The sequence below is a fragment of the Ovis aries genome, chromosome 12, assembly GCF_016772045.2.
Source record: "Ovis aries strain OAR_USU_Benz2616 breed Rambouillet chromosome 12, ARS-UI_Ramb_v3.0, whole genome shotgun sequence".
NCBI classification, from domain to species: Eukaryota; Metazoa; Chordata; class Mammalia; order Artiodactyla; family Bovidae; genus Ovis; species Ovis aries.
In genome coordinates, this window is record NC_056065.1 from 71967296 (window position 1) to 71989262 (window position 21967).

Here is a 21967-nt window from a genome sequence, read left to right on the forward strand (position 1 = left end):
AATGGCAACCCACCCCAGTATTCCTGCCTGGAAAACCCCATGGATGGAGGAGCCTGGGAGGCTACAGTCCACGTGGTCACAAAGAGTTGGACGCGATTGAGCGACTTCAGTCCTTGGATTTGGGCTGGTACAGAGCATATAAGAACACATTGAACTAGCGGCTTCAGGCATGGCTCAAACTTTTTGTGACAAGTATACATGAAGCAGTTCAACCGTCCTGTCCCCAGCCCGCACTGCTATCTGTATCCTGGTTCTGGCCCCAGTCATGCCAGTCCCCTTAACCCTCTCTCTGTCTCCAAAAAGTCTCACCTGACTCTTTCTGGGTCCAATCCCAGAGTCTCCTGGGCTGAGCTTCTCCTGAGAAGGTCAGGACCGTCTGCTCCGGAGCAGCCACTCTGGCCATTGGCCTGCATTGAGCAAGTTTGACGTTCTTGGGTCCTGTTCAGGGACCACTCACGTGTGTGTTTTTCTCCTCCTCTTGCCACTAGCCCTCCTCTATGCCACCATCTTTGGGAACGTGACGACCATTTTCCAACAGATGTACGCCAACACCAACAGGTACCATGAGATGCTGAACAGTGTCCGGGACTTCCTGAAGCTCTACCAGGTGCCCAAGGGGCTGAGCGAGCGAGTCATGGATTACATCGTGTCCACCTGGTCCATGTCCAGAGGCATCGACACGGAGAAGGTAAGGAGGCTCAGGCAAACCACTCGCCCCTCAGCCTTCCCAGGGATTCCTGAGCCTCACCTCGGATGGTTCTCAGACCCGGCCATGCATCTGAACCCACCTGGATGTAGTTTTGGAATCCCAGGTCCCACCTCCAGAAACTTTGCTTGCCCATCAACCTTTCTGAAGGACCAGCAATTAAGAGATTTTACAAACTGGTAAGGCAGATTGTATCAGTATCTCCTGAAGAGGAGATGGACTAGCAGTCTGTCTATGGCAGGATTTCCTTATCAGCTGATATGCTGGTAAGAGTCAGGGCCCCCCAGGGTGAGATGACCAGTATTACTGATTTTCCTTTCACCTCAGGCCCCAAGATGACATATTTCTGCTGCTAGCCCACTTTTGATTCAAAGTTTCCAATTCAGATTTTTTATATATTTTTCATTGCATGAATTTTGATTTTCAGACTATTGCACCACCCTATGATTTGTTTGGGGACTTCCTTGGTGGCTGAGACAGTTAAGAATCTGCCTGTAATGCAGGTGACCCAGGTTCGATCCCTGGATTGGGAAGATCCCCTAGAGAAGGCCATGGCAACCCACTCCAGTACTCTTTTCTCAGAAATCCCATGGACAGAGGAGCCTAGCGGACTACAGTCTGTGGGGTGGCAAAGAGTTGAACACGACTGAGAGACGAACCCATGATTTGTCTTGATGACGGAGTTTTTAACATCTCCTTAAATTTTGTGTCCAAGGCTATTGCTTTACTCTAGTCTTTGCCCTGATGGGACTCCTAGGATATGGTTATTAAAAACGGTTTTCCAGTCATCATCCTGGACCTTTGGAATCAGAATTTTGTGAGGAGGAATGAGGTGGGATAGAGATGGACAATCTGCATTTTGAACAAGGGTCCTGTTCATTAGACAAGTCTGGGAGATACTGACCAAGGGCTTTTACTTAATAAGCAGTTGATTTGACCAGAGCATCCCTTCGGCTCTTTTCTAGATGTTCCTGTGAAATGGAAATGGCAATATATCCCTACCAGTCTCCAAAAGTTGCATTATTCTAGATGCATTCCAATAAACTGAAGAAAATTTAGTGGTGCTGGAAAGAACAAAGATATTTGAGAATGATCATTTGTGAATGATCTCCTTTGTAATATTTTCTTTGAGCAAAGATGTAATCCTAGGTTAGTTTTTCTCTGCTTTTTATGTCTTTGGAATGGCTTTTCTCTCTTTAATCACCATTCCCTAAGTACTCAGGGAATTCAGATTCCTTCCCTTGTTAGAGTGAGGCAAACAGAATGATATTACTGTTGAAAAATACCTTAAGACACCTTCAAAGCCAAATTCAGTGTCTTGGGAGTCCGCTCTTCACACTCTGGTCTTTCTCCATTAGAAGGGTCCCTTGACAGTTCACAGTTTAAATGGAAAAATTTAACTAAATTTAACTGATCCCACCTTCAAAGGGAGGATACTTTGATTTTGTTGAATATCTGCTATAATAATAGTGATAAAACCATACCGTATACCAGCTAGCACGTCTTAAAGTTGTATTAAGAGCAGATGCCTAACTGCACTTCTGGCCCTGCATTCCTGCTTCACATGCTTCACAACCACCCTGGAGAGGGAGCTGTTCTTAGGTATGAGGACCCAGCAGCCCAGTTAACTTTATTAATTGCCCCCGGTCACAGAGTTGAGAATGGCAAAGTCTGAATTTGAACCCAGTTTTGTCTGACTTCACAGCTTGTGCTTTTTCCTACTACTGCTTTAAAAAAAAACAAGAAGTGTAAAACACAGACTGGAGGGAAGGACGAGTCCAGATGGGCGTGCCCTCCTCTCTCAGACGGGCAGGCATTGATTGGGAGGGACTTCCTCTCTGGCTTTGCTCACCACTGGCCTCACTGCTCCTGTTTTTCTATTCTGCTGTCTCAACCCAGCCCCTGGAGGTTCTGTGGGTGCCTGGCAGCTGATGGAGCAGAAAGGAACTTGGATCGCTCAGCCCTGGGGCTCCTTTTCTCAGGGGCCAGGATGCCTTTGTAATCTGGTTGTCCAGAAAGAAGCCCTCTTCTGCCCTCACTGCAAGGCTGGGCTGGGCGGCTGCCCCTGGGAGACAGCACTCATCAGCTCTGCTCCTCCCTTCCCCTGCCTGCTGTCTCCCTGGAGGGCTCTGGGATTTTCCCTAGGTCCTGATCCAGATGGAAGAGGAATTATTGCGGCAGCTCAGGGCAGAACCCAGCCCGGCCTGGTGTGGCTGCTCTTCCTTGGCAGGCAATTACTGGGGAGAGAGCCAGTCCCAAGGCCCTGTCTCCCCCCGCCTCCTCCATTCCAGACTGGAATGGTCAGTGATGACCGGGGCGTCTAGGGGATGTGTGTGCAGTGGAAGGGTGGGAGTGCTGGGCAAGTCTGACGTTAACAGTAATTAGCTGACGACCTTGGACCTTAGACCACCATGGGTCCCTCTGAGCTTCGGTTTCCTTGTCTGTGACACATGGCAACTAGATGACTTGGAAGGCTAAGGCCGACCTCTAAGACCCTTTGGACTCTGACGTCCAGAACTTCCAAAGCCTCCCTCAGGCTGACCTGCTGCTCTGCTGTGATGGCACCATCCTAAATAAGAGCCCTTGTGCATTGAACCCAGTCACATGCAGCAAACCAAGTCTTTGACACCGCAGTGCATGGGATCTTCCAAAGAATTCTATACACCAGTGAGAACGAGAAGACTTGGGGAAAGTAGAGCTTTAAGTTCACCTGACTCCACCAAGTGGAAGCCAGGAGTCCAGATCTGCTTCATCCTGAAGCCTGTTCCAGCACCCGTGCTTTATCCATCCTGCACCCACCACCCCTTTCCCCCAGGGAGGCTCCATGAACCTCCATGGTGGCATCTCCTCGAGGCTTCTGAGGCCTCAGAGACCAGCAAGAATTTTCTCTCCTCAAACCAAGCAGAAGGGCAGGTAACCCAGGAAGATGGCAGGGTCTCAAGCTGATACCCTCCCTCAGAGAGAGGTGTTCAGAAGCTCCTGCCGATGTAGGACCAACGCAAGGACGATGGGGGTGCTGGTGGCTGAGAGGGTCTGTGATTTCTCCCCTCCAGTCCCCTCTCCTCCTCATACATGCCTTCCCGTGGCTCTGGGAACAGGGCCCATGAATAAAACATTGTCTCCATGCCTCTGCCGGCAAAGCTCAGCCTGAGGGAAGGGAAATATTGAAAGGTGAACTCACCTGGAGAACAAGTCTTAGTTTCAGACCGCTGGGCACAGTTTCGACATGACAAGTAAGTGTTCCCCACTCCCTGGTGTTCTGCTTAGAGAGAAAGGATCTAAATTAAATCTGCCTTTTTCCAGGAGTCTTGCTTTAATGAGTCTGAAGGAGGGCACGCTGCCTAAGTATTGGCCATCTGATTTTCCCTTGCCTCAGTCAGTCCTCCAGCCCCACTCCCAGAAAACATACTCACTTCCTTGGCATCCTGCCACTGCAGAGCAACAGAGGGGACCTGCATTTATTGAGTGCCTTGCTGGGGCCACGAGGTATTGCAAGGGGGTAGATACCAGGTGCACTGGTAGATATAATATCATTTAATCCTCATAGTGAAAGTGAAAGTGAAAGTCAGTCGTGTCTGACTCTTTGCAACCCCATGGACCATACAGTCTACGGGATTCTCCAGGCCAGAATACTGGAGTGGGTAACTAGTCCCTTCTCCAAGGGATCTTCCCAGCCCAGGGGCTGAACCCAGCTCTCTCATACTGCAGGTGGATTCTTTACCAACTGAGCTGAGGGAAGCCCTCAATCATCATAAGGCAATGATGAAAATGAAAGTGTTAGTCAGTCAGTCATGTCCGACTCTTTGAGACCCCGTGGACTGTAGCCCACCAGACTCCTCTGTCCATGCAATTCTCCAGGCAAGAATACTGGAATGGGTTGCCATTCCATTTTCCAGGGGATCCTCTGACCCAGGGATCGAACCCAGGTCTCCTGCATTGCAGACAGATTCTCTTACCAGCTGAGCCACTAGGGAAGCCCAATGTTAGCAGCGTGCTTTTTTTTTTTTTTTTTAACAGCAGAAACACAGGGAGCCCAGCCTAGCTCTCTGTGATGATCTAGAGGTGTGGGATCCAGGGAGGGGAGGGAGACTCACTAGGGAGGGGAATGTACTTACAATTAGGCTGATTTGCATTGTACAGCAGAAACTGGCTTCCCAGGTGGCACTAGTGGTAAAGAACCAACCTGCCAACGCAGGAGACATGAGATGTGGGTTTGATCCCTGGGTTTGGAAAATCCCCTGAAGGAGGGTATGGCAAACCCCTCCAGTATTCTGGCCTGGAGAATCCCATGGACAGAGGCTCCTGGCAGGCTACAGTCCATGGTGGTCACAAAGAGTCGGACATGATTAAAGCGACTTAACACACACACGCACAGCAGAAACTAACTCAACATTGTAAAGCAGTTTTACTCCAGTTAAAAAATAAATTAAAAAAAAAGGAAAAAAGAGACACTGAAGTGTAGAGCAGTGGAGAGAGGAAAGGATGGAGATTCTGAGTGTCGGGCCCCCGCTTTCCAATGCAGAGCTCAGGGCCGTGCAGAGGGCTGGGTGGGGCAGCGCTGTCCAGGACAAGGTGAGGTTGAAGTTGGGTTTGAAAGAGGCTGCGGGACTTGCAGATATGGAGGTGAGCACCAGGAGCACGGGCAGACGGTTTGTGCTGAGGTGGAGGAGCAAGGGTGGGGAAGTGACCAGCACCGCCAGGAGATGTCTTCACTGAGCACATTTGATGTTATACCCCCAGTTTTGTTCACAGGCTAGGATGGGAGAAAGGGTTCGTTTAGGGACATTCCTGCTTTCTTGGGAAAAGTCCACTTGGAGGTGTCCCCTGTGTTACTTCATGCTTGCTGTGTAAGGGGGCCACGAATGGTTTCTTGTAAAAATTTAGTCCAGAGAAGTGTTTCTCCCTGTAGGAAAGACTGAGAAATTTTTATTTCTTTGGGAGGTGAGACCCACCTGGCTTCTTACAGTTCCCAGTTTGCCTTGAGTTCCTTGAGAGCCAAAGTGCAAGCCCTTTGGTTTGGGGCAGGTGTATCTTACAGGAAGTGCTTGGTATCTAAACTGGGCTCTGGAGTGAGACTGCCTTGTCAGCGTCCAGCTCTACCATTTCCTGGTTGTGCAACTTCGGGCAAGTTATTGATCATCCCCGTGCCTCAGTTTCCTCATCTGTAAAATGGTACCACAATAGCACTTACCCCAGAGAGTTTACGTGAGGATTCAATTAGCTGGTGCACATAAGACTTGAAAATATAAAATCGCACCTCTGCTGACGTTCCCTCCGCTTTCCTTCTGTATCGTTCTCAGCACTTACTGCTGAATTTCACTCATTTTGCTTTTTATTTGTCCCCTCCCACTAGTAAGTCACACAAAGGCAGGGTGTTCTGTTTGCTGCCTACATCCTCAGAGCCTGGAATGATCCCTGCCATATACTAAGGTGTTCAGTAGCTAAGTATGGAATGAATGAATGACTCCAAAGTGCTTAGCAATGCCTAAGGAAGTGCTCAGTAAATATCAGTTCATATCTCTCTTCGAATCAATCCACCTTCAGTCCATCAGCAGACCATGTCAGCTGTATTTTCAAAATATGTTCGGGATTTGATTACTTCTCCCTGGCTCCCCTGGCAACATTCCAGTCCGAGTCCCCTCCCCACTCCCCGGAGGCCTGCAGGAGTGGGCTAACCCAACACCTGGGCTCCACTCCTGCCATCCGACAGTCAGGGCCTGCTAACTCCACTCTGGAGCTGCCACAGTCCTCTTAAAATATAGAGGATCCCCATCCCTCCCCTGCTCAGAGTCTCCCAATGTGTCCCCATCCCACTCAGAAGCAAAATCAAAGTCTTTTCATAACGTAAGTCTCCATATCCTCAAGCTTGTCATCCTCCTGAAACCCCCTCTCCCACCCCCAGCTTTCCCCTCATTCACACGGGCTGTTGCTCAGGTTCTCTCACAGCCTTTGCGACTCTGCTGGAACTCTTCTTTCATAGGGCTCCCTCTGACACGTTATGCAGATGTCACCATATTTGTCACCCACTCAGGGAGGCCTTTCTGGATTTGCTTGTCGAAAGGGTCTCACGTACTCCCAGTCCCTTGGCTCTCAAGTCCCTGATCTGAGCACTTAGCACAGATTTGGGGGTCCCTGTCTCTCTCTGCCACAGGGACTGAGGCTGTCTTGTCCACTGGTGCCTTGAAGAGTGTGGTCTAGCCTAGCGGGTGTCGCTTCGGCCCCTGGGGAGCTGAGAGAGCAGCGAGCTGGAGGCCACAGCAAGAATGCTGATGCTTTTTCTTCCCATGCCAGGTCCTGCAGATCTGCCCCAAGGACATGAGAGCGGACATCTGCGTGCACCTGAACCGCAAGGTGTTCAAGGAGCACCCGGCCTTCCGGCTGGCCAGCGACGGCTGCCTGCGGGCGCTGGCCATGGAGTTCCAGACGGTGCACTGCGCCCCCGGGGACCTCATCTACCACGCGGGGGAGAGCGTCGACAGCCTGTGCTTCGTGGTCTCTGGCTCCCTGGAGGTGATCCAGGATGACGAGGTGGTGGCCATTCTAGGTAGGTACTGCCTTTGCTTGGTGGAGGCCTCCTGGTGGCTTGGCTTCGCTGCCCCCTTCAACCAGACATGGCTTCACAGGGCTGGCCCAGTGGTTAGCATCCAGGCATCTATCCAACAAACACATGTCTGAGTGCCTGTCTTGCGTCAGGTGATGTTTGAAGCACTCAGGATCCTTCAATGACAAAAATGGGTTTTTTTTTTTTTTTTTTTGTCCTCCAGGAGCTCTGCTGGGGGAGGAACAATAAGCAGACATTTGAATATAGTGGCAGGGACACCTGCCCAGGATTCAAGTATTGGGAGTGGCTTCCTGGAAGAAATGACACCTAAGTGGAAAGCTAAAACTTTAGCATGAGTTAGCACTGAAAAGAGAAGGGACACAGGAGTATTCTAAGCAGAGGGGAAGGCATGTGTGAAATCACTACACAGAGACAGCAAGCATGATTCATTTGTACAACTGTCCTACTCAGATGGCTTGGAACACACACAGCAAGGAGGGGTGTGGTGAGAGGTGGAGTCAGGAAGGGAGCTGAGCTCTAGGCAGATTGTGTCAGGCTCTGGAAGCCAGATTAGGGACTGGGATGTTATATTGAGGAGCCATGAAGGGCTTCAAGCGAGAGAAAGGCATGATCAGATCTACACTTTAGAAAGGTGATTGTAGTTGCTGAGTTAATCGAAGAGGGAAGGCGGGGGTTGAGAGATGAAGCTGGAGACTTGTTCAGTTCGGTTCAGTCACTCAGTCGTGTCCGACTCTTTGCGACCCCATGAATCACAGCACGCCAGGCCTCCCTGTCCATCACCAGCTCCCGGAGTTCACTCAGATTCATGTCCATCGAGTCAGTGATGTCATCCAGCCATCTCATCCTCGGTCGTCCCCTTCTCCTCCTGCCCCCAATCCCTCTCAGCATCAGTCTTTTCCAATGAGTCAACTCTTTGCATGACGTGGCCAAAGTACTGCAGTTTCAGCTTTAGCATCAGTCCTTCCAAAGAAATCCCAGGGCGATCAATCTCCTTCAGAATGGACTGGTTGGATCTCCTTGCAGTCCAAGGGACTCTCAAGAGTCTTTTCCAGCACCACAGTTCAAACACATCAATTCTTCAGCACTCAGCCTTCTTCACAGTCCAACTCTCACATCCATACATGACCGCTGGAAAAACCATAGCCTTGACTAGATGGACCTTAGTTGGCAAAGTAATGTCTCTGCTTTTGAATATGCTATCTAGGTTGGTCATAACTTTTCTTCCAAGGAGTAAGCATCTTTTAATTTCATGGCTGCACTCACCATCTGCAGTGATTTTGGAGCCAAAAAAAATAAAGTCTGACACTGTTTCCACTGTTTCCCCGTCTATTTCCCATGAAGTGATGGGACCAGATGCCATGATCTTCGTTTTCTGAATGTTGAGCTTTAAGCCAACTTTTTCACTCTCCTCTTTCACTTTCATCAAGAGGCTTTTAGTTCCTCTTCACTTTCTGCCATAAGGGTGATGTCATCTGCATATCTGAGCTTATTGATATTTCTCCTGGCAATCTTGATTCCAGCTTGTGTTTCTTCCAGTCCAGCGTTTCTCATGATGTACTCTGCATAGAAGTTAAGTAAGCAGGGTGACAATATACAGCCTTGACGTACTCCTTTTCCTATTTGGAACCAGTCTGTTGTTCCATGTCCAGTTCTAACTGTTGCTTCCTGACCTGCATACAGATTTCTCAGGGGGCAGGTCAGGTGGTCTGATATTCCCATCTCTCTCAGAATTTTCCAGAGTTTCTTGTGATCCACACAGTCAAAGGCTTTGGCATAGTCAATAAAGCAGAAATAGATGTTTTTCTGGAACTCTTGCTTTTTTGCTGATCCAGCGGATGTTGGCAATTTGATCTCTGGTTCCTCTGCCTTCTCTAAAACCAGCTTGAACATCAGGAAGTTCACGGTTCACGTATTGCTGAAGTCTGGCTTGGAGAATTTTGAGCATTTCTTCACTAGCATGTGAGATGAGTGCAATTGTGCGGTAGTTTGTTATCTAGGGGCAAACTGGTGGTGCCCTAAACTATTACTCGTGCTGGGCAGATGCAGAGGAGCACATGGAGTTGACATATTTAAGAAATAGAATCAACAGCACCTGGCTGTCGGGAAGAAGGAAGTCAGTGGATGAGGACTGCAGGATCTGCTGGGTAGCTAGTGTGCCATGCCCTGTGATAGGGAGTGTGGCGGGGGAGTGGGAGCATGGGGGAACACGTGCGTATTCGGTGCTTGAGCACTTGTGGCCTTGGAGACATTCATCTGGTTGCTGGTGGCAGCTGCAGAACGCCTCTTTAGGGGGCATGTTTGCCTCTCCGAGGGGGCAAGCCGCCACAATAATACCCACCATTTATGGTCATCTATTCTGCGCCAGGCGTTTCACATACAGATCCTCAGTTCATCTTTACAGTAACCCTACAAAGTGATTTTATTATCACCATTGTGTAGGTGAGACAATGAAAGCTCGGAGAGGTTAGAGAAGTTTCCTAGGACCTCAGGGTTGACGAGGTCCATGGAGTCAGCATCTTGGAGTGCCTCAAACTCTAGAACCTCGGCTCTGCTCCACTGAGCAATACTGCGGTCCTAATGGTAACACATGTAATTTGCTGGCTCATTCAGTTTGCCGGACACTGCTACACATTGTGGACTTTTTTTTTTTTTAATCTTTGGGTCTGCCTTCTTAGGAAACTGAGACAGGGAGAGATTGTTACACTGAATTAGAGTTGAGATTCAAACTAGTTTTGTTAAAGCCTGAACTTTGTTTTCGCTTGATTTGGGAGTATATGATATCCAGCCTCTTTTCTCCCCTGGCTCTGAGTCAACTTGCCCTCTTGATTACACTCCACTCAGGGTAACCTAAAGATGCTCGGTATTCCTTTAGCATACGCTGGCAGATGGTGGGAAGGAGACTGAGATAGAGATTCAGCAGGGGATGGAGGCTGAAATTTCGTTCAAGTAAAATTTGGATTCGTAGTACCCACTGAACTCTGCAGAGTTGTTCTGTCCCTTACCTGAGGTGTCTGACATCTCAAATCTGAGATGTCAGATTTGATTGTGCATAAGGAACAGCACACACAAAGGGTTAAACCATTGCTTTAGTATTGCTGCAGGGAAGACATTTATCTCTACCTTTAACACTAATCAGTGTCCCCAGTAAAGAGGACTTTCCCTCAGTGATAACTCTCTGGACATTTGCCTGGCTGAGAAGAAGGGTAACTAGCAACTAGTGGCGCTCTCTTGAATTTGAATTTGAGTTGATCATTTGGTGTAGGGTGTCTTTTACCCATTTCCCTCCCTGATAACTTCCTATATGCCTTTCCAAGGAGTGTAGCCTCAGACCAGTACCATCCCTCTTATACGCTCACACTCAGGGCTTCCTAATCAGCCCCCACCCCCACCCCAAGCTAAACAGCTGCACTATTAGGGATTAGGTTTGGCCACCTAGGCATGGAGGTTGAAAGAGCTGCAGAGGGTGAGGAAGGCAAATGATTACTTCCCAGCTCCATCTCGTATCCCCTCAGCCTGGGCCTCTTGTGGGGAAGCAACCAGAGCTTGGGCTTCCCAGATGGCGCAGGGATAAAGAATCTACCTGCAAATGAAGGGGACATAAGAGACATGGATTCAGTCCCTGGGTTGGCAAGATCCCCTGGAGTGGGAAATGGCAACCTGCTCCAGTATTCTCGCCTGAAGAATTCCACGGACAAAGGAGCCTGGTGGACCACAGTCCACGGGGCTACAAAGAGTCAGACACAGCTGAGCACGCACACACAACCAGATCTTGTTTCATTGTTGACTTCCTTGCTCAACTGACTGCTTCTCCAAGTCCAGCCCTCTGCCTTGGGCCCTCTTGGGCATCCTGCCAGCTCCAGCTGGCAATGTGGATAGGACCTCTGAAATAGCTCAGCAGCTTCAGATTCAGCGTGGTTGTTTCCTTCAGGCTGTCCAGCCTGGGAAAAGCAGGTATCTTCAGGAGCCAGACTGAGTCCAAACAGTAGGTCCTAGTTTGACCTCCTAAAGAATCTTTGACATTTCAAGACACGCTTACTCTATAAAAGGATGGCACAAGTCCTTTGCATGAACTGAGCCTCTGGGCCGAGAGATACGATAGTCCAAGCAGTTTTCTCCATGGAAACTTCAGAGTTTTGTTGTTATTGTTGTTTTTCTCGAATTAGAATATCCTACGCTCAATGGACTGAAATCAGTTTGTTCTTGTGAAGAGGGTTCAGGATCCAGCAGATATTAGAACTAGAGCTTTATGGTCCTTTGATGCCTTTCAGTTCAGTCCACTTGAAATTTACTGTCAACTGTCATAGAGGTGGGGATTAAGCAGTGGACCAAATATGAGTCCAGCCTTCAAGGAGCTGCTGCACATGGTGGAGATGGACATTATTAAAAAGACACCAATCATACTGCTTGCTAACTGTTTCCATAGAGAGAATACAGGTGCTTCTTGAAGGTTATGGGACACGTAACTATTGAGAAACTACAGTGTAACCAGTGCTCCAATGAGAATAGCCGAGGAATCCTTAGTTACCATAAAGCAGGAGGCGTTCAGAAAAGACCCAGAATTCATCCATCTGATTCCTTTGGTCTCTGGCCTCTTGTTACCAGTTCTCTCATTTACACTCTGCTAATTTGCTTCCTCCTCCGAGTTCTGATATTCCACCCCCATTCTCTGTTTAATTTTAGCACAGACTCCAAGAACAAGGAAAAGGGTCAGGACTCTTAACTGAATGTGTTTCGTATGTATTAAAAATGAAACCCTCTCTGATAAAAGTTTGCTAGAAGAGTGTCAAGCTTTCTTGACTGCAACTCAGTATATATTGCATTGTGAACTGACATACCCATGTGCACAGACACAGTTATACATGAACCCAGTACTTAATGCTGCTGGGTGAGATGCAACCTCATATTTTCTACTAGATTCTATTCTCTTTAATTTAGAAAGAAACTGACAGTCATGACCCACTCAGTTGCTGTCTTGACCTGCTGTCAGCCTGCAGTTTAAAAACATGGTCGTGCAGACATAGATAGCATCTCTCTCGGGTTGAAAGCCATGCTGTCCCCCAAGGACAGAGAATATACCAGATGATCTCTTGTGTTCTCCTTTCCCTGTGAGGTTCTCTGCCTGATTTTTGAGATGATATCCTCCTAAGCTCCTTTTGGAATTCTCTTAGAAATCACTTCATGGCTTCTCCAATTTAGTTTCTTGGCTCTTTGAAATAAATTCAAGTCTTTAGCCTGTGTGTTTTATTCATTAGATTTTTAAAGTAGTCTTCTTTTAAGTTTTTCATAGATACCAGAATAAAAAGTACTCATGTCATCCCTGCCCAAGTGGCACTCTTAGCATCTGCAAGTAAGTTGTTATCTCAGTGTTACTTGACCAACGTAAGTGAGTGATGAGCTTTCATCAGGGCTAAGCTTGAGTGTGATCCATCTCTCTGTTTCCATCTTATATGTGCAATATTTAAATGTCTCTGTTTCAGTGTGATTTAGCATCTCTGTGGTAACTTTTATGGGGTTTGCATTTTAGTGCTTAATTCATATTTTAGTCATGGATCATTGTACATCTTCCGTTTTTGTTGTGTTTTGGTTCATCATATTGGGCAAGACAGACATCTTGGTTGCCAGGCTACATTGAGTAGTGGAAAGAGCCCTGGTCGTGGAACTGGAGATCTAACTGTAGCCCTGTCCTTCACTAACTCCTGCAGGAGCTGCCACCACGTGGCTGAGTCTCCAAGGCCTCCTGTGGTCTGCTAAGTCCATCACACTGCATCAAGTGCACCTTCTGTCACCTGTGAGCTGAGTCCTTTGGTTTGAGATGTCTGGCATGGCCCAGCACATGGAAGACAGTGGGGGCTGTTTGCTGAACTGAGCTGAACTGAACTGAAAAGCAGGACTATGAAGGGCCCTATGGTCCAGAATAAGGATCTGGACTGTATCTTAGAGGGATAAGGGGCCCATAGAGGGTTTTAAACATGGGAAAGATGTGAAGATTTGGTTTCCACAAATACAGAGACATGGAGGCTAGTCAGGAGGCTCAGTTGAGAAATCACAAGGACCTGAGTAAAGTGATGGAAAGGAGCTGGGGAAGAAGTGCCAGAAAGAACAGGAGGGGAAGGACCTCCAGGAGATGGGAAGTGAGGAGAGAGAATAGTTTCCAGCAGCAACTGACAAGCAATAGAGTCGGAGGGGGAGAGGGAGGAAAGCTGATGTGTTTATTCTGTTGAGTCCAGTGTCTTTTTGGAATCGATCCAGCCATGGCTCTCAACTAGAGGAGGCACTTCTGACTTGTGGATGGGCCAGAGTCTGCTTAAGGAAGGGAGCAGCCAGGGAGGAGGTTGATGGGCAGGCCCTGGCACAGTAAGTCTGGATGAACCTTCTGAAGTTCTGTCATTGTTGAACTAGGATTGACATGGACATTCTCCTTAAATGTATGCATAAAGTTGTAAACACTTGTTCACAGGTGGAATCTTTCTTTTTCTTTTTCTTAATAAAATACTCCCTTCTCACAGTTCCTAATTTGGAAGGTACTTTCATCTTTGCTTAGAGAGTTGGTTTCCTTGGGTCCATTGACCTTGGATGGACATTAGTGTAGCAGGCATTTATTTAGCATCTGTCACAGCCTAACTTGGTGTTGGTCTCTTTGGGATGGGTGGGGGTGTGGAGAAAAGTCCTTATCGTGGATGAATGTTCTATTCCCTTTGGGAAGAAAAATGCATGATTAGTGACAAGTGACACTGTACTTCTTTCTCTAGACTTCCTTGTGTGAACAGGGAAGTGTTTATGAAGGAGATATAAACTGGCCTGGGCTTGGAAGGATCCTCAAGAGTCTCTAGGGTCGTTAGAGGTAGGAACCCTGTGGCATATCCAGGGACCGGTGTGAGTAGATGGAGGAGACATTCTGTGCAGGGCAGCGGTCCTCTGCTTTAGCAAGCAGACATCTCAGTTGGAAAGCATGATCACAGTGCAGATCCCGGGCCCTCCCTGCAGATTCTGATTCTGCAGCTCCAGGGTGGGGCCTTGGCATCCGCCCTCCCTGCCTCACTCCATGGAGCGGTTCCATGTCACGTGTTGTGGTGGACAGAAGACTGTACTTGAGAAACGTTGCTGTAGCCAGTCACTACTTGATATTCTTTCTTTGTGGGATGGGCTGAAGAAATGAACATGGGGAAGATGGTAAGGCAGGGAGGCACCAGAGAGGGGATCTTATATTACACTAGCCAAAACCATGTGAAATTGCTGACTTTCAACTATTTCTGACCTGCCAAGATGATGGTATAAGCTTACTCATGATCTGTGTACAAGGAGGTGAAGGCTGAGCCTGGGGTGGTGGCTTTGTGGAGGTGGAGCCGGCATTTGGTCATGTGAGGTAGGGTATCATAGATGGAGAGAACCGTGTTAGCGGCCAGGGAACGGAGAGTGTGGGGTGATCTGTAACCAGGAGACAAGCACTTGCCCTGGGCCCGAGAGGCAGCAGAGGGACGTGGGCTGGAGAGGCAGTGTGCGCTAGCCTGTTGATGTTTCTAAATGGGAGCCTGAGGGACTAGGCAGTGGGAAACCACCAAGGGTGGTGAGTAAAGTGCGATACCATTAAAGCTGCGATTTGCAAACATTAATGAGTTTGACATAGAGACAAGGAGGTTATTCAGTGACTTATGGCTTATAGTATGGATGAAAGGTGTTAAGGTGTGGGCAGGAGAAACTGAGACAGGATTTGGGCCGCCGAATAAAACAGGGGCATCCAGTTAAATTTGAATTTCATATAAACAAAGAATAATTTTTAGCTTAAATATTTCCTAAATATTGAATGGGCCATATATATATATAGCATATTAAGAAGCAGAGACATTACTATGTCAACAAAGGTCCATCTGGTCAAGGCTTTGGTTTTTCCAGTAGTCATGTATGGATGTGAGAGTTAGACTATAAAGAAAGCTAAGCACCGAAGAGTTGATGCTTTTGAACTGTGGTGTTGGAGAAGACTCTTGAGAATCCCTTGGACTGAAGGAGATCCAACCAGTCCATCCTAAAGGAAATTGTCCTGGGTATTCATTGGAAGGACTGATGTTGAAGCTGAAACTCCAATATTTTGGCCACCTGATGTAAAGAGCTGACTTATTTGAAAAGACCCTGATGTTGGGAAAGATTGAAGGCAGGAGGAGAAGGGGACAACAGAGGATGGTTAGATGGCATCAGCAACTCAATGGACGTGAGTCTGGGTAAACTCTGGGAGTTGGTGATGGACAGGGAGGCCTGGCGTGCTGTGGTTCATGGGGTCGCAAAGAGTGGGACGTGACTGAGAGACTGAACTGATATATATACATATATATGCTAAAAATGTATCTATTTATCTGAAATTCAGATTTAACTGGGTATCCTGTATTTGCTGAGTTTGGCATGCAAGGGACAGGTGGCTGAGACCTTCTGGGAGGAGAGTCTGAAGGGCCGTAAACGATAGGATGTGGGGAGCAGATACAGGGAGGTGAGAGGTGACTGATGTCCAGGTGGGTGAGGGGATGGAGGCACCAGCAACAGGAGTAGCCAATCAGGAGGAAGGGTGGTGCGAGGGAATGACCAGCTTGGCTTTGACTTGTTGCATTTAAAGGGCAGTTGGGTATCCAAGTGGAGTGTTCCACAGCTATTCAGAAAGGCGCGTCTGGAACTGGGAAAAGAAACCAGGGCTCAAGACAGATTTAGGATTCAGAGGAAGGAATAGGAAATCAAGGGGAAGATAGGTGCAGAGAGAGTATATGGATGCTTATCTGAATGACCAAATATTTCAGAGCATTTTAAAAGAAATGATAGTGTAGTCATTCAAAATGCTCACAAGGAATTTTAAATGATATTAGAAGCTCCTATGATAAGTAGATTAATAAAATACACTTTTTTAATGTAATGTGACCTCAGCTATGTGGGAAGAAGCATTCATAGGTAAAAGTCCACCAACAGCTTCATCACCACGTTATAGTTGGTGACTTTGGTTTTGAGGTGCCAGGGGATTTCATTTTCTTTTTTATATTTGTCTTTCAAGTATTCTTTAAAAGAATGTATGCTACTTTCAAAATCAGGAAAATTAAAAAAAAATTTTTTTGAGTAGATCTTGAGAAAGCGTTGCTCCAAGTTTCACATATCCTTTCAGTTATTAGGATGCAGCCTGAAAAAATTATTTTATTTTTCAAAAGAAATCTTGACAGCATTTCTTTTGTTGTCTCCTCATCCAATCAGAAAAAAGTAGCATTAATCTTAGCAGGTCCTCCCAACTCCTCCTTCAAACAGTTCTGGGAAAAGAGAACCACTAGACAACAAAGGCAGACTGGTTATCTAACAAAAGTCGAAAAAGCAGCAATAACTTTGTGTAAATCCTAGTTGTGTTAGAGACAGAGAAGCTAAATCCTTTAGAGACGTTTCCCTTCTGAGGGGTTGAGGGGAGACCCCTCCCCCACCCTCCGCTTCCTGCACCGCCGTCTTCTGCAGCGTTCCTCCACATTCCCCCGGGAACTTGCTAAGTGGCTGCGTGACCACTGCTGCTGTGAACCATATAATAATACCTCTTGCTCGTGCTCAGCACAAAGGGAGGAAGCTTTGTTTAAGTGTCTCTCTAAACACTTCAGCCAACATTAATATTCATATAGCTGTTCCATCAGCCGAAGCAATTATATTAAATCCGCACTCCTAGCCAGGAGCCATAGCGTGAACAGAACTTCAGAAATGCAGAACCATTTGTATCCGGTAATGTATGCATTGAGTGAGGGTGGGAAGGACGACCAGGTTCTTGCTCCTAATGCTGTTTTTGCTTAAGCAATTTAAAAGATTGGTTTGTAGTCCCTGTAGTCCCAGTGAAGGCACTGATAGTTAGGAGAGTTAATAGAGCTTTCTAAAGGAAATTCTCATAACTGTAGAGCCCAGACAGAGAGGATTGGTTTAAAAAAATTATGGTAAATCAAGGGCAATTGTTATGATAAGTTTTATTGGAATGCAAAATGTTTCAAATATAATGTTAACTGGGTGGGTAGGGGGTGGAAAAACGGAATATGTAAGTATATATGTAGTAACCTTAACTTACATAAAAATGCATATGAGTGGAAGAAAGATGGAGCATGTACCAAAGTGTCAACTGAAGCTTTCTGCATGCTTTTCTATCGGTCAAAAGCATAGAGCCCATATTTTCTATTTTTCAATATATTTCAGTTATCTTCTACAATGCATACATATTGTATAAACAAAAGAAGGGAAATCAAGTCAATTTTGAATTGTTATCTGTAGCAATCTTAGAAGATCATCACCTGCTTTCAGTGGAAGATTTGTGATCTGTATGCTTAGTGGAGAAACATTCGGCTAATTTAATTTTATCTGATTGCAGTTGTGAAGAACAGAAGGAGAACTTTTGCGATGTTTCCAAGCCATCGGTTTAATGTAACCATTTATGTGTGGTGCCCCCATTCAGAGAGCGTGCCAATGTTGTTTGTGAAAAGTAGAGTCTCTACCAGGAAGGCCGGTGACCCATATTTGGATGAGATTTTAATTCCTTTAAGGAAAGCAGTTATATCATAGGATAATTTCTAACATCTATCATTTTTATTTCTTCTTTTTAGATCTGTCCATAAATTTTCAGCTCAGCATTAAGCTGGATCAGAGTGAATTATGGGTGTGTTTCTGAGCAGGTCAGCAAATTCCTTCTAAAGTCAGGCTGACAACATAGCCACCTGAGGATACTTGGACCGGGGACCTGTCCTGTCCTCAAAGTCATCCATCCTAGGGCGTTCTCAGTCTTTTAGATCCTGGCCCACTGTATATTATTCCACTCAGATCCATCTTTCATATATTGATTTGTTCATTCCATAAACAAACCAGCTGTAGTGCTTAAGTCTCACCAGGAAAACAGACAAGTGAATATGCAGTTTCACTTCTGTTATTTAATAGAATGCCAAGAGTTGTAATAGGACAAAGAATAGAATACTATGGGAGCTTATAAGACAGGCATCAAATTCAGCCCAGCCAGGAGAAATCAAGGAAGTCTTCCTGACAGAGGTGGCATCTGAACTGAGACTTCCATGGCAAACTGAATTCCGCTAGGGGCAGCAGAGAAGTGGGCTGGGGACTAGGATGGGAGATTTAAGAGCGAGTGTTCCCTGGCAGAAGGGCAGCACCCACAGAGACTTTAAGGGAGAAGAGTGACAGAATCGATCTGTGTTTAGAAAGATCATCCTGGCTGCTGTGAGGAGAAAGGAAACCAGGCAAGGAGGCTGGTGAGGAGGATGCTGAGAGATGAGAGAGGCCTGAGCCGACTTCACAGGGTGGAGAAAAGTAAACAGATCCAAGATTAAAATAATCAGAGCGTGGTCATTTATTGAATATGGAGACAAGCAAGACGGTGGAGTCTGGAATGACTTGGACCACTTTCACAGGGAAGGGGACACTCCCTCGAGGAGGCACAGGTTTTCCTGGGAGCAGGACTAGTTCCAGCTTTGGGTCTGTGGGTTTGAGCTAAGTTCAAGTAACCGATGGGAGATGCTGGACTCAGAAGAGAGGTCAAAACGTGAGGTATAAACTTGGGGATCATTGTGATCCTGATGGCACCTGAAGCTAGAGGAGAGGCTGAGAAAACTTGGAGAGAGAGGGGAAGATAAGAAACAACCAGGTCTCAAGCAGAGCCCTAAAGGACACTGTTTAATATGGGTCACAGGTAGGAGCCGGAAATGGACCACCTGCAGAGGGTGAGAGACCAGGGGAGGGGGATGTCACCGAAGCCAAGGAGCGGCAGAAAAGGGCATTTTCAAGTGCTTCAGAACTACATTTACGTTGTGTAGCAGATGCTGTGGATGATAAAGACGCACCAATATCCTATGGCCCACCGACGAAAAATGCTGCCAGTTGAACCGCGACAGATCATTGATTGTAAAATATGTTCTGATTTCAGAGATAAAGCATGCCGACCAGCTTAAATATATCTTAGAATCAAAGAGCTGCAATACGCTGAGGACTGAAAAATATCTTTTAGGCTGTTATCAGGAGAAGTTATTGACTACTGTGAGTAGAGTTAAGAGTGTGGTCAGAAGCACGATTAGAGGAGCCTGAGAGATGAAAAGAGGCAGGTGTTGGTTCAGGGGTGCTTCATAATTTGTATTCATCTCTCCTGGAGTTCTGAACCGAGAGAGAGACAATACGTATGATGGGTACCAGTCAAAATATCACCTTTCACTTTTGTGATAAAGCTGATATTGGAGAATATGCATTATATTTGCATCCCAGAAGGCTTCCCAATATTAAGAGCCAGGGTTAGACCCACCCTTGTGTTGCTGACCAGCACAAGCCTACACCTGGGAGGCTCTGTCCTGTAGCTCTGTTCTGCTGGCAGAAGGGACCACCAGAGAGACAAGAGAGGATAAGCTTCCAGCAGGCAGATCCCCAGGACAGAGAAGCGGCTGGCCTGCATACGTGCAGGGTTTCCTTCCAAACTCATCAGTCAGATGAGGACACAACAGAGGCCAGGAGTGTGGTGCCCCTGGAGCTGCCTTCTAGGCAGGAGCCATCAGGAATAGGGACCAGTCATTCCCCTTCAACAGTGAGAACATGGAGACAGTGTAGATAACACCGCCAAGAACCTGAGCCATCACAGAAAGGAGAGCAGAGCCCAAACTAGCTCTCTTCATCCCCAACCGTCCAGTTTTTCCCCCTGCTGCTTGGGGGGATTATCCGTCTCTTTCATGTGTCTAAATCCCCTTGCCTTCCTGTAGAAGGCCAGCTCCATTCTCTTTTTCTCCGTGAAGTCTCAGTAGTTCTGCCTAGATTTGTTGCTGTTCGCTTGCTCGGTCATGTCCAACTCTTTGTGACCCCGTGTACTGCAGCATGCTAGGCCTCCCTGTCCTTCACTGTCTCCTGGAGTTTGCTCAGATTCATGTCTGTTGAGTTGGTGATGCCATCCAACCATCTCATCCTCTGTCACCCCCTTTTCCTCCTGCCCTCAATCTTTCCCAACATCAGGGTCCTTTCCAGTGAGTTGGCTCCTTCCAAAGTAGTGAAGTTTCAGCTTCAGCATCAGTCCTCCCAGTGAATATTCCAGGTTGATTTCCTAGAGCAGCCTCTCACATATCTTGGTTTTACGCTTTTGTTTGACTTCATCATTTCACACATGTAAGTTTTGTCTCCTTACATTGTAAGCCCCTTGAATGTAGAAATGAAGTCCTGTCTTTTTGTTTTATCTCCCTTAATTCCTGGAACACTGCCTGATCTGTAATAGGTTGGGCCAAACCTTGAACTGGATTGAACTGTGTGCAAAAGGGTGGTGAGATGTAACCCCACCTTTGGGAACTCCCAGTCTAGTAACTGCCTGGGAGAGTCAGAGACAGTTCACATTGCACCTGGTATATGATGCTATAGGTTCTTGCTTGGTTTTCATTAACCAGATATATGGCTGAACTACACCAGTGTCCCATCTCTAGTACAGAGATAGTTTGCAGAGAACAGTTGTTCTCCTTTATACCAACCTCCAAAGAAAACAAGTATTTCTTGAACATCTCTGAGCTCTCCTACAAAATCTAACGTGAGACCAACCTTTCTAGAAGGAGACATCCCTGTGAGAATTGGGATGAACTGCACGCCTCTCCCTGGAGCCTCGACCTCCTGAGCCCTCCATTCCCTGATTTCTTTCCTGGCAAAAGAAATCCAATAAAACATACAGGCTAAGCACCCAGCACCACAGCACAATCTGATAAGATCTGACACTTAAAGCTAAGGCTTTATTCCTAGTAACAGATCTTCATGGCCTGGACAGGAAAGCAAATGGATAAGCTTTCCACGGTGTCTGTCTGTCTTTGATGTACATTCTTATGTCTCTAAACTGCAGGAGACGAAGCAGAGATCACAGACTGCCAGCAGCATTCCGCACCCACCCCCCCCCCCCCACCCCGCCCCCGGTAAGAACAAGGGCTTTGTGGTTACACTACAGACAGGAGGCAAGATTTACAAGGTGTCAGAACTCTGCTTACCTTCACTCCTCCATGGCCTCAGACAATGCAAGGGAAGTGGCTACAAATGCATGAGAGAGAGTTCAGTATTCCAGAATTAGCTTGAAAGCCTGGATCTTAGCAGCTTTGGGGTGAGGTACATAGTAGATGCCTGAAGCAGGGTCCCTGGCTGGCTGCTGGCCTGATGCACTGGGACTCCTCAGCAGATCCTGGCCCCACGTCCACAGTCAGGGCTGGTGGGAGGTCAGTGGGTACCACCAAGGTGTTTAGCTCAAGTCGCTGGAGCTTTTGCTCTGAATGTGCTGTCAGAGCCTCCACCGTCGTGTTACTGTCCGATCCTTCAGGCATAAGGAAGTCCATGCTTTTTCCTGGAACAGGTGAAGGAAATAGGCGTGTATATACCTACTCCCATAGAGACAAACACATTCCAGCCCCACCGGATAGTGGACTCCTGAATCGGCTAGGAGGTAGGTTCGGTCGATCCAGCAAAACCCGGAAATAGTAGATAAGACAGAAGCTTGTTTTGTCTCATGTAGCCAGCAGTCCAGGTATAGGGGCCTGAAATGGCAACTTCATGGTGTCAGGCAGCCAGCCTCCTCCTAGCCTGTTGCTTCATCCTAACTAGGTTGGCACCTGGGCTCCCTGGTCCAAGGGAGCTCCCATCCTGTTTTGGTCAGGAGGAGGCAGGGAGAGAGGAGGGCAGGGCAGGACCCACAGGGGGCACCCACCCCTCCACACCCC

At 47.2% G+C, this 21967-nt stretch overlaps 1 protein-coding gene across 2 annotated transcripts in view; it reads left to right on the top strand.

The window, feature by feature from the left end:
- KCNH1 (potassium voltage-gated channel subfamily H member 1) overlaps positions 1-21967 on the top strand; it is a 420947-nt gene that overhangs the window by 295713 nt on the left and 103267 nt on the right. For both annotated transcript variants that reach the window (XM_004013916.5, XM_004013915.5), the window contains exons 8-9: positions 489-688; positions 6998-7250. In XM_004013916.5, coding sequence (XP_004013965.2) covers positions 489-688; positions 6998-7250 — 453 coding nt within the window. The remainder of the gene's footprint in view (positions 1-488; positions 689-6997; positions 7251-21967) is intronic.